We start from the raw sequence: 12249 nt of genomic DNA, 5'->3' as shown, positions 1-12249 counted from the left end.
TGCTTTCCATATTGCATCCCTAAACTCAGCACCAAACCCGGGGTAAGACAAATTTTTCTCCTATGTTTTCTTCTAGATGTTTGCCATTTTACATTTAGGTCTGTAATCCACCTTGAATTCATTTTTCTGTAAGGGGTCCCCTGAAAAGATTTTGAAAAGCTCTTTACCCACCACCTTATAACACACACACACATGTATTGTGAAGTTGACATCTACAGTATTTCAACGGATGTTTCAACAGTCGTGAAGGTATAATTTCCGGTGTATTGTAAATAGTAGATTTCTTTTTTTTTTTTAAGGGTATGGTATATATATATTTTTCCAGTAGTAAGTGATCCATTGTCTTCATCTGGGAGAGCATCCTGCAAGAGTTAGAGCTTACACTGGGATTAGAAAAAATAAGAACATTTGGATAAATGCAGCAGACTTTGAAGGACATTTGGGGGTCAGTAGTCAGGCAAATGAAGGCTTAGAAGTGGAAAATCATGGCCTCAAGAGTAAAGGAAGAGTTCTACACAAATAGAGGAACATAAGCTCTGGAGAGATTGTCTTAAATCCAATTTTTAGGGGAGGGGTAGCCAGCTACTGAAGGACCTGGAGATTTCTGCATGACTAGACTCAGCTGGAAAGTGGGATCATGGAAGCTTTTGAGGAAGAAGGTACGATCAGAAAAGGTGAGAAGGACAAGGAAGACCCCAGCGTTTTCAGTCTGATGCTTTGAGATACGGCAGTTCCACTAAACAAGACAGGCAGATGGGGAGAGAAGAGAGAAGCAAAGACAAGAACCTATGTTCAGGTGTGTTTCGCATGAGTTCACTTTGAAACATTCAAACAGAAATGTCTAATAAGTGGTTAGTGATAGGTTCTATAATTTAGACTGCCTTATAAACTTGCTGCTGCTAAGTCGCTTCAGTCATGTCCAACTCTGTGTGGCCCCATAGATGGCAGCCTACCAGGCTCCACCATCCCTGGGATTCTCCAGGCAAGAACACTGGAGTGGGCTGCCATTTCCTTCTCCATGTAAATAGCAGATGTCAAACAAAAACTATGAGATCACTTTTTCCACTTCCACAGGTGATTTTCATGCTGCAGGCCCTTTGGAGGTGGTTCTTTTTCTTCCTGCCTCCCCTTTCCCTCTGCTGCCCCTCCTTTGTGGTCCTTCTTCACGCAGGCCGCCTTTTATTATTCACCCATCCTTGTACTTCTCCAAAACACCAATTACATTTCTTGTTAGGACCTGTGACCAAGGGGGCAGTAGATTAGACTTGTGGATGTGTAATTATGAAACAAGCAAGTAAGATGTGGTTTCTGTGTCAATTAGTCCAAGTGTCCAAAAACAAATAGTACTTCCTGCCAGCATGAGATGGGTTTCATTGTTGGCTCTGTTCCTCATTTTTTCGTCTTTTAGGTGGAGACTCTAGGAAACCCTGTGCACAGATCAGAGCAGTTGGGAGGGGGGCCCAGGCTGCCAAGTGCTGAGGCCCCTGGAACCTTCTCAAGGGAATTGAGAGAGGCGGTTGAGAAAGCGAACCCAAGAGGGTGTTCCCCGACCCCCAGGTTTTAAAATGTAGTTTGAATTGGAGGATAATTGCTTTACCATGTTGTGTGGGTTTCTGCCATACATCAGCATGAATCAGCCATAGGTATACATATATCCCCCTCCCTCTTGAACCTCCCTCCTACCTCCCATCCCAGCTCACCCCCTCGGTTGTCACAGAGCACTGAGACCCCCTCTTTCGAACAGAGGATATGCGAGCATTGAGTTATGGAGAGACGATTTTGATTTTTTTATCTTTTGGCCCGCATGGTGTGTGGGATCTTTGTGTTTCCCCTGACCAGGGATCAAACCCATACCCCTCCACTGGAACAGCGGGGTCTTAACCACTGGACCGCCAGCGGTCTTGAGAGAGAGTTTTAAAAACCTTTGCCTGCCCTGTGGACCCTCTTGAACACTTTGTGTCAGACTGAGGGCCTACAGACACCTAGAGGACAGATTCAGTGGGATACTCCCAGACCGTGAGATTCCTTGAAGACCCTGCAACATTGGCCTGTGTGGGTGCCCTCCTGTCAACAGCCAGGACATCCTTGGTGGGACCTGGACCCCCTGGGAGGAGTGCCAGAACTGAGATGAGACTGGATGGGCCGAATCTACTTATGGTCGGATGAAGGACTGGATTCAGTCACCCAGCACTTAACTTCCTAAGCGATTCTCCTGGGCCAGGTCGGCAGAGACACTTTCTGGGAACGGATGCTTTGCTGAGATGTATGCTCTTCAGACAAGGCAGGCAGGGTGACGTTTTACAGAACGTGTTGGAGGGGGACAGTTGAGGCCTGTTGGAGGAAGTAACATTCAAGTTGAGACCTGATGGAATGAGGGAACCAACCAAGCAGATGCCTGAGTGAAGAGTATTCCAGGCGCAAGGCTGGCAAGGGCCAGTGCAGAAGCCCTAGGGCACGTGCCTGGGTGGCATGTTTGAGCAGCAGTTAAGAAGCCGGTGTGGCTGAAGCTGGCCACAGCTGCTAGAGTAAGGGGCAGAGGGTGTAGAGAGCGGCCAGAGCATTGATGGGGGAGAGGGACCCATCCTGCAGAACCCTGGGCCCCCTGAAGGATTCCTGCTTTGGTTTGCAGTGACACAGAGTGCCCCAGCAGGGTTTGGAACTCATGGTTGGCCAGATCTCAAGGAAAGGCATGCTCCAGTGGCTTGGGGTGGGGGCGGGGGAGAAGGGGCCAGTCGGAGAGGGTAAGGGTGTAATCAGAGGGCAGGGGACCCCAGCGAGGAGGCTGGTGCTGTCCCCACCTGAGTGCCCAGGCAGACTCAGGCCAGGGCTGCCAGAAGCGGCAGTGGCAAGGCTGGGGCGAGGGAGGGAAGCTGTTTTCAGCCAATCAGTCTGGACGGCCTGTCGTCGGAGAGGACGGTAGAGCGGGAGACCTGAAGGCAGGCGAAGAGCCAAGGGCAACATGTGGGTGAAGAAACTTCTGCATGGCTGCCGCAGGTGGTGGTGCAAAGGCCCTGGGGTTGACCCCGTCAGGTTGTCGACGGGGGTCGTGGGGTGGTGGTTTCTGGAGCCGGCAGGAACCCGCACAAATGACCAAGGAAGGAGGCGGGGGCGGCCGGCAGGGGCCGATTGCCTTACAAGGCGCCCTGCAGGGCCACGGTCGCGTGCTCGGCTGCCAGCGGGCCACGGGGCGTGCGCGGAGGAGGCGGGGCTGCCGGGGCGCGGGAGGGGGGCTTGGCGTGTTGGCCACTGCCCAGGGGCGACGCTGCGGCGGGGGGGGGCGGCGCGCAGGGGCTCGGGCCGTAGCCGGCGCCGCGCACACCTGTCACGCCCAGCGCGCCCCCGGCCGGCACGCGCGCGGCCCACGCAGCTCCGGACGCGGGAGGCCCGGGCTGCCGAGTCCCTCCCGCCGCGAGGCGCCGCGGGGCTGGGCTGCGCTGGGCCGCCGCGTGGGTAGCCGTGGCGGGCGGCTGTGCGCCGGGGTTGCAGGTGCATCTCGGGCGGGTCGGAGCCCTCGGGGTGGGGGGAGGGGGGTCGTGGGTGGCAGGTCTAGGCCTGGGGGTGAGCGGGAGCGGTGGGGGGGCGAGCGGCCCGGGCGGGGTGGGGGGAAGGGGTACGGAGCCTTCTGGAAGGCGGCCGATCACGGCTGACTAGGGGGTACAGGGGCGGAGAGGGGGCGTCCGGGCGCTGGGCGCTGTCGGGGGTGGCCGTGCGCGGGAGCGGGGAGGAGGGTGGGCGTCTGCCTGGGAGTGCGGACCCGGACGGTGGGGGAGGGGCGGGCCGGGCCGGGCCGGGCTGAGGGAGGGTGTGCGGGACCGGGTTTCCGGACTGAGGCTGTCGCTGAGGGCGCCCTGGGGGCACTGCTGAGTCTGGGATTGGAGGCCGGGGCTGCCCCTCGCCCCGGGGAGCCTCCCCCCACCTCGCCCTGCACCCCCAGATATGCTGCTGCTCAAGAAACAGACGGAGGATATCAGCAGCGTCTATGAGATCCGGGAGAAGCTCGGCTCGTGAGTGTGTGTGTGTGTCTAAGGGAATTTGTGTGTCTGCGTCGGGTGGGGGGAGAGTGCCATGGGACCCATCTCCTTCAGCTCAGGGGGTCCTTTCCTGTCCTCTCCCTCCCTGCCTGCCTGCCTCTCTGCCGCAGGGGCGCTTTCTCCGAGGTGGTCCTGGCCCAGGAGCGCGGCTCCTCACACCTTGTTGCTCTCAAGTGCATCCCCAAGAAGGCTCTTCGAGGCAAGGAGGCCTTGGTGGAAAATGAGATCGCGGTGCTCCGCAGGTGTGCGCCCCGCCGGTCTGGGGAGTATTCTGGGCTGGAGCGCCCCCCGCCCCACCCCGTCTCCTCCGTGGCCCCAAGAAAGGCCTGTTCTGGGGCTCTGCCTGGCTGGACTGGGCCCGGAGGAAGTAAAGAAGCTGCTGAGCTTCCCAGTGGCGGCCCACAGGGAACTTCTTTGTGCCGTTGCAGGGTCAGCCACCCCAACATCGTGGCTCTGGAAGATGTCCATGAGAGCCCTTCCCACCTCTATCTGGCCATGGAGCTGTGAGGAGGGCAGGGTCAGGCGGGGTGGGGTGGGGGGACGCCTGGTTTGGGTGGTAAGCTGGGGCCCAGAGGGGGCCTGGGTCTGCTGAGTTGCTGCTCTCCTCAGGGTGACAGGGGGTGAGCTGTTCGATCGAATCATGGAGCGTGGCTCCTACACGGAGAAAGACGCTAGCCACCTGGTGGGCCAGGTCCTTGGCGCTGTCTCCTACCTGCACAGCCTGGGCATCGTGCACCGAGACCTCAAGGTGCCTGCCCACCTGGGGCTTGCCTGGTGTCCCTGTGCCAGGGATCTGGGGAACCTGAAGGCACCCAGCTCCAAGAGCTGCTCTGGGGCTGACCTGACGTTCTTTCTGCCATCTGTGCATCACAGCCTGAAAACCTCCTCTACGCCACCCCCTTCGAGGACTCCAAGATCATGGTCTCTGACTTCGGCCTCTCCAAAATCCAGGCTGGTAACATGCTAGGCACCGCTTGTGGGACTCCAGGCTATGTGGGTGAGTGAGGGGGTGCCCCCAGGCTCTGAGGGGAGCCGGGGGAGGGGGCAGGGGACCCTGTGGGTGCCATGGTGCCAGGGGCAGGGCAGGTGGTGGGTCCACTAAGCCGCACTGAAGGCACAGTGTGCGTCTGTCTGTCTCTGGCCTCCAGCCCCGGAGCTCTTGGAGCAGAAACCCTATGGGAAGGCTGTAGATGTGTGGGCCCTGGGTGTCATCTCCTACATCCTGTGAGTGACCACAGGGAAGGTTCTTCTGCCTGCCTACCCCTGGCTGGGTTGGGGAGGTTTGGACAGCTGGCTGATTCATCTGTGGGTGCCAGGCTGTGTGGGTACCCCCCCTTCTACGACGAGAGCGACCCTGAACTCTTCAGCCAGATCCTGAGGGCCAGCTACGAGTTTGACTCTCCCTTTTGGGATGACATCTCAGAATCAGGTGAACTTGAGGCTGATCCAGAGCTCAGGGAGGTGGGTAGGGACGAGGGCCCGTGGGGACGTGGGGGACTGACCCCAGTCTGATCTGGCTTCCCGGCTCCAGCCAAAGACTTCATCCGGCACCTTCTGGAGCGAGACCCTCAGAAGAGATTCACCTGCCAGCAGGCCTTACAGCATCTTTGGTGAGTGGGACCCCTGCTGAACTGTCCAGGGGGAACCTTCAGAACCCCACTGCAACTGACCTCCGGCTGCCCCCTAGGATCTCTGGGGATACAGCCTTTGACAAGGACATCCTGGGCTCTGTCAGTGAGCAGATCCAGAAGAATTTTGCTCGGAATCACTGGAAGGTCAGTGTGGACAGGGACCTGGGGGAACCAGCTCAAGGCTGGCTGCTCCTTCCGTCAGCCTCAGGAGGATGGTCTGGGCGGCCAGTGACCTTTGTGGCAAGTCTTAGAGGACCTCTTTATGGGCCTCCAAGTCTTCGGCCCGAGACATGGTGGCCTGATACCCCTCTCTCCTGGCAGCGTGCATTCAATGCTACCTCCTTCCTCCGCCACATCCGCAAGTTGGGGCAGAGCCCGGAGGGTGAGGAGGTCTCTGGAAGAAGGGTGATGAGCCGCAGCCACCCGGGCCTCCCGACTGGCCAGCCCCCCGAGTGGTGACAGCCAGGTGCATGCCGGGAGATGGCTCCTTGGCGAACTCCAGAAGTGGCAGGCCTCGGGCGGCCTAGAGTTCAGTGGGCTGAGGGCGGAGAGTGCAGACAGGGGTGGGGGGGGGGCGGGGGCGGGGTCCCCGAGTAAGGGATGAGAGTGAGGTGGGGGGTCAGGCCATGCTTCCCGCCTGGATACTTGAGGGGCCGATTGCCAGGCCCCAGTGGGCACCTGTGCTGAGAGCCTGGGCTGGAGGCCGGGGGCACAGGGCAGGCCATGGGGGGCCTCCTCAGCGTCAGCTTTCCTGTGCTTCTCTCCTCCCCTCTCCTCCAGGCAGGTGCCCAGGCTGAGTGCATGGACCCTCAGACCCCCCTGCTCCACACACCCCACCCCGCCAGCCCAGGGCGGGTCGCCGCAGGGAGAGTTCGAGTCCTGTTGGGTGGGGTGCATGGCGCTGGGGTGGGGTGTTTGCAGACTTCCCCTCCCCCGTTGCCACCCACATCCCAGCTACGAGTCAAGAGGCCCCAGGGGTGTCCGGCCCGCGCGTGTTCTGTGCTTCGCTGTGGGTGGTCCTGCTTGTGTTGTGGCCCTCCGGATCCCCCACCTGCCCCAGTCTCCCCCAAATCAATAAAGACAGACAGAGCAGTGGGCAGTGGTGAACTGGAAGGAGGGATGAGGGGTGGCAGGGCGAGGGTGGAGGGGGCTGGATGTCTTCCATGGGAAGGAAATCAAGGAGGCAGGTCCACTGCCACGAGACTTGGCCCATCACTGCCTGAGCTTTCGGCACACAAGCGCCCGGCGGGCCAAGGATTTCCTGTCCCCACTCTCCAAAGTGCCAGCAAGAGGCAGCCCAGAGGGCCAGCGGGGCCACCAGTCGGGGTTGGCCTGCATGTGACTCTGGGGCCCTGGGAGAGAATGTGTGCATCTCCTGCTGGCAGCGGGAGTGGGAGGCGGGGAGGGCTGTCTCCAGGCCTCCAGGGATGGGCTGGGTCGGGCTCAGGGGCAACCAGAGTCCCAGGACATTTTCTTCCCGCTCTCCATTCCTTCCCCTGCTTCCTTGGGCCCTGGATGGACAGTCCACGCCCTGTATTTGCAGGCAAAGGCTCTCCCGCCTTGGTATCCAAGGCTGAGGGAGGAGCCCCTGGCCAGTAGAGGGCTGCACTGGGGCCCCCACTGTGTTGGGTCGTGGCTTCGGCGCACCTGGGCTCCAGGTTCCACAGGGCCTTTGCCCTGTTTGTGCTCATCATGGGAAGACTCTGAGGACCTTGGCCCCATCTGGGGCAGAGGGAGCACCCTAAGTTCTGGGCGAGCGGGCCACCCCTTTGCCCCACCGCTCTGTGCTAGCCTGAGACGGCCTGAGCAGGACCAGGCTCTGGGCCCATCAAGGCCGGCCTCTGGAGCTCCGCCCTGTCCAGCCACTGCAGAACCTGATGAAGACACTTCTCCGTGTTGACATTTGGGCCCTGAAAGGAGGCAGTGAGAAAGCCCAGAGCAGGACTGGCCTGGGGCTCGGGAGTGGGGCTGGAACAGGGCATGCCTGCCTGCTGCTTCCAAAACCTCAAGTGCCTTCTCTGGCTTTTTCCTCTCCCCACTCACTACCTTCCATGTACATCTGCCCACGGGCCCCTGAGCCCCGGGGCAAGTCCTGAGGGCATAGGCAGCTTCGTCCTCTGTTGCCACGGGCACTTTTTACTCCAGGCTTCAGGGTCAAACAGGGTCAAACACTGAGGTCCCACCACACCAGCTGCCAACATCCCAAGGGACCGTGGCCAGGTCTCCAGAGCTTGGCCTCTTAACCTCCAACAACCTGGCCTGCCTGCCACTTGGGGCCTTGTCAAGTACTGTCCTGCCCCCTCGGACGTCCACTTCACTGGCCCCCCTTCCCTGATTTCGGTTGTTCACACTGTCTCCCTAGTGCACTCACGCTGTCTCATTTTGCTGTCCAAATTGATGGGGCCTGTAGTGTGTGCCAAGCGCTGGGCCCACGGGCCAAGGGTGCCTGCCTTTATGCAGAAGGCCCTGCAGCAGAGGGAGTGGGCTTCCTCAGATGCAGGAGAGAGTAGCCGCTGGCTGCTCCTGGAGGCTTGAGCTGGCACACCAGAGCCAGCCTTCCAGAAGGAATGGCACTCCTTCAGAGATATCCAGCCCAGGTTGCCCCCTGGTCCTCACTGAGGAGTCAGAGCCCTGGCTCCAGCAGCAGGGAAGTGAAGTGAAGTGAAGTCACTCAGTCACGTCCGACTCTTTGTGACCCCATGGACTGTAGCTTACCAGGCTCCTCTGTCCATGGGATTTTCGAGGCAAGAATACTGGAGTGGGTTGCCATTTCCTTCTCCAGGAGATCTTCCCGACCCAGGGATTGAACCCTGGTCTCCATCATTGTAGGCATGTGCTTTACCGTCTGAGCCACCAGGGAAGTCGGGCCACAGGGAGATACGGTGCAATTTGACCTCCAGCCAGCAGGTGGCGCCACGGTCACATTTCCCCCCCACCCTGTTGATCCTTCAGCACCTGGGGCAGCTGCTCAGAACAACTGTCTCCCCCAAATCTTGCCCTCCTGCGAGTCAGGCAGAGGTGGCATCCTTCCCTTCATCCCTCCAAGCCCTTCCCATCTTAGGAGTAGTTTGTGAAAAGAAAGCTTTGGGTCACCCAGGCCGTGGGAGCATTTCCAGGCTCAGGGAACAGCAGGTGCTCAGGCGCTGGGGCTGCTACTGGAGGAACCTGTCAGACTGGAGCCTGGCTTGGGGGAGTCTCTGGTCAGTGATGAGTCAGCGTTGGGGTGGGAGCCAGACAGCACCCTTGTCCACACTGGGCAGGTGCTGAGCTTCTGTGAGTTGGGAGTTGGGATCAAAGGACTGGCCAGTCCATCCTAAAGGAAATCAGTCCTGAATATTCATTGGAAGGAATGAGGCTGAAGTTGAAACTCCAGTACTTTGGCACCTGATGTGAAGAACTGACTCATTAGAAAAGACCCTGATGCTGGGAAAGATTGAAGGCAGGAGGAGAAGGGGACGACAGAGAGGATGAGATGGTTGGATGGCATCACTGACTTGATGGACATGAGTTTGAGCAAGGCTTTGGAGTTGGTGATGGACAGGGGCGCCCCTGTGGGTGAGACGAGGCGAAGCTGTCTCCCTCGTTCTGGGACGCCCAGGGTGGGTCACATGCTCTGTCCTGGAGCAAACCCCTGGGTGTCAGGAGTTTTGGGGACGCTCAACCTGGGGGGCCTCCCTGGGGATGGGGAGACTAGGGCAGTGGTCCTGGGAGCTCTTCAGAAGTCAGTGATGGGTTGAGGGTGGGGAATGAAGGAGAGGAGGTCTGAGGTGGCCCGTGGAACCATTCACCAAGAGGGGTTCAGCTGGGGTGGGTTTGGGGGAGAGACAGCGAGATTGGCTTTGAACATAGTGGTTTGGTGCTGCCTGAAGGGACATAGAAGTAGAACAAAAGAGATATGTTCCTCACCCTTCTCTGATCAGAAGAGTTAGCTCAGTGATGAGTTTTTATTGAGTACTTACTGTGTTAATCCAGGCACCTGGATTAACTCCAGCCTCGACTATGAGGTAGTCATTCTCATGAGCATCAGCCCCACTTTGCATACGGGTGGACCAACACATCAGTTTAGTTCAGTCACTCAGTCGTGTCTGACACTTTTCGACCCCATGGACTGCAGCATGCCAGGCCTCCCTGTCCATCACCAACTCCTGGACCTTGCTCAAACTCACGTACATCGAGTCAAGTGATGCCATCCAACCATCTCATCCTCTGTCATCCCCTTCTCCTCCTGCCTTCAACCTTTCCCAGCATCAGGGTCTTTTCCAATGAGTCAGTTCTTCGCATCAGGTGGCCAAAGTACTGGAGTTTCAGCTTTAGCCTCAGTCCTTCCAATGAATATTCAGGACTGATTTCCTTTAAGATTGACTGATTGGGCCGCCTTGCAGTCCAAGGGACTCTCAAGAGTCTTCTCCAACACCACAGTTCAAAAGCACCAGTTTTTCGGTGCTCAGCCTTCTTTATGGTCCAACTCTCACGTCCATACATGATTATTGGAAAAACCATAGCTTTGCATAGACGAACCTTTGTTGGCAAAGTTATGTCTCTGCTTTTTAATATGCTATCTAGGTTGGTCATAGCTTTTCTTCCAAGGAGCAAGTCTCTTTTCATTTCATGGCTGCAGTCACCATCTGCAGTGATTTTGGAGCCCAAGAAAATAAAAATAAAGTCTGTCACTGTTTCCATTGTTTCCCCATCTATTTGCCAGGAAGTGATGGGACTGGATGCCATGATTATCATTTTTTGAATGTTGAGTTTTAAGCCAGATTTTTCACTCTCCTTTTTCACTCTCATCAAGAGGCTCTTTAGCTCTTCTTCACTGTCTGCCATAAGGGTGGTGTCATCTGCGTATCTGAGGTTATTGATATTTCTACCGGCAATCTTGATTCCAGCTTATGCTTCATCCAGTCTGGCATTTCACATGACATACTCTGCATATAAATTAAATAAGCAGGTGACAGTATACAGCCTTGACGTACTCCTTTCCCAATTTGGATCCAGTCTGTCGTTTCATGTCCATTTCTAACTGTTGCTTCTTGACCAAGGCATAGAGGCCATAAAACTGAGCTAAGGTCACACAGCCTTGTGCTCGACCTCCTGCCGGCCTCTGGGCAAGGAGGATGGCTCTCTGGGAATAGGAAGGCCATATGGGGACTGAGAAGAAGATGGCGGAGCTCTTCTCTACCTTTCCTTTGGTGAGTGCAAATTGTTGGTGTGAGGACAGAGGAAGAACTCTGGGCTAGGGGGGCACCCTGGATTGGAGTCTCAGCCTTGCAAGTGGTTCTCTTGCCTTTAACATCCTCTGTGCCTCTATTTCACTGAGTTAATTCTTTGTGAAATAGGAACCTGGGTAGTGGGGTCAACCCCTGGGGTTCACTGTGAAGGGCTACTGGAAGGTGGGGCAGGGCTGACACTTCTGGGGGACCGTGTCGGGGGGCAAGGCAAGAAATGGAGGGAGCCAGTATCAAGGCAACTGAAGAAGGACAGGAAAGATGAAGGTTGGCAGTTGTGGATGGAACAGGGCTCTGTGAGGGAGTCTAGGAGAGAAGCAGACCAGTTGAGGAGATGAAGGGGCCAAGCCAGGCCCTCTGTCAGGACTCGAAACCTAGCTCTTTCCTACCAGTCACTGGGTGGTCCCACAGCAGCCATGTTCTCTACCCACCCCCAGCTCTGCCCAGCTATCCTTGTCTCCATCCCTGTCTCCTCAGGTGGGCAAGACATGGAGTATGGAGTGTTTCAGGAAGAAGCAAATAACCTGATTTGATTTCTTGAAGGTGGTTGTGAAAGTGGTTCAGAGATTGGCCAGAAAAAGTGAACTTTCTCAAGAGGGCACTGTGGAGCTACTGGAGGGCTGTAGGTAGGATAGTGACAAGATTAGATTTTTGCTTGAAGAGAGTTTTCCAGTATTTTTCGACCCTATCTGGCCTCTCTTGATAAATATAAAAATCTCATCTCTAGATTCCACCCCCCCCACCCAGGCCCCATTGAGAGTTCTATAGTTCCCCTCATGCCAGGGAGCCAAGCCTGCCTCACGTGATGTTCCGAGTAGAGGCCCAGTTGCTTTTTCCTCAGTTGAGGCTTGTTGTTCAGTTGCTCAGTCGTGTCCAACTCTGTGACCCCATGGACTGCAGTACTCCTGGCTTCCCTATCCAAGTCTCTTGGAACTTGCTTGAACTCATATCCATCGAGTCAGTGATGCCATCCTACCATCTCATCCTCTGTTGTCCCCGTCTCCTCCTGCCTTCAATCTTTCTCAGAATCAGAGTCGTTTCAAATGAGTCAGTTCTTCGCATCAGGTAGCCAAAATATTGGAGTTTTACCTTCAGCATCAGGTCTTCCAATGAATATTCAGGATTGATTTCCTTTAAGATTGACTGATTGAATCTCCTTTCAGTCCAAGGGACTCTCAAGAGTCTTCTCCAACACCACAGTTCAAAAGCATCAATTCTTCAGCATTCAGCCTTCTTTATGGTCCAGCTCTCACATCCGTACACAACTACTGGAAAAACCATAGCTTTGACTACACAGGCCTTTCTCGGCAAAGTAACATCTCTGCTTTTTAATACACTGTCTAGGTTGATCGTAGCTTTTCT

At 56.5% G+C, this 12249-nt stretch overlaps 1 protein-coding gene across 2 annotated transcripts; it reads left to right on the top strand.

Annotated features, from left to right (window-relative positions):
- The first annotated feature begins 3921 nt into the window (after positions 1-3921).
- PNCK (pregnancy up-regulated nonubiquitous CaM kinase) lies at positions 3922-6659 on the top strand. 2 transcript variants are annotated; one of them, XM_065915758.1, is made up of 11 exons: positions 3922-4004; positions 4142-4273; positions 4460-4534; positions 4641-4779; positions 4905-5028; positions 5180-5255; positions 5348-5460; positions 5563-5641; positions 5719-5806; positions 5984-6128; positions 6447-6659. In XM_065915758.1, the coding sequence occupies exons 1-10, from the start codon at positions 3937-3939 to the stop codon at positions 6119-6121; spliced, it is 1032 nt and encodes a 343-aa protein (XP_065771830.1). In that variant the 5' UTR covers positions 3922-3936; the 3' UTR covers positions 6122-6128; positions 6447-6659. The 2 variants fall into 2 exon arrangements, with proteins under 2 accessions (XP_065771830.1, XP_065771829.1); XM_065915757.1 differs by having other exon boundaries at positions 6443-6659.
- The last annotated feature ends 5590 nt before the right edge of the window (positions 6660-12249 follow it).

The sequence above is a fragment of the Muntiacus reevesi genome, chromosome X, assembly GCF_963930625.1.
Source record: "Muntiacus reevesi chromosome X, mMunRee1.1, whole genome shotgun sequence".
Classification (NCBI taxonomy): domain Eukaryota; kingdom Metazoa; phylum Chordata; class Mammalia; order Artiodactyla; family Cervidae; genus Muntiacus; species Muntiacus reevesi.
Note: the sequence above shows the minus strand (reverse complement) of the source record. Positions and strands in the feature narration are given on the sequence as shown.

Bases quoted from the DNA above. Each gene is read 5' to 3' on its own strand.
- PNCK (XM_065915758.1), top strand. From the start codon at position 3,937: ATGCTGCTGCTCAAGAAACAGACGGAGGATATCAGCAGCGTCTATGAG. The intron at 4,535-4,640 runs GTGAGGAGGGCA...TGCTCTCCTCAG, and splicing joins CTCTATCTGGCCATGGAGCT to GGTGACAGGGGGTGAGCTGT. The intron at 5,642-5,718 runs GTGAGTGGGACC...GCTGCCCCCTAG, and splicing joins CAGGCCTTACAGCATCTTTG to GATCTCTGGGGATACAGCCT.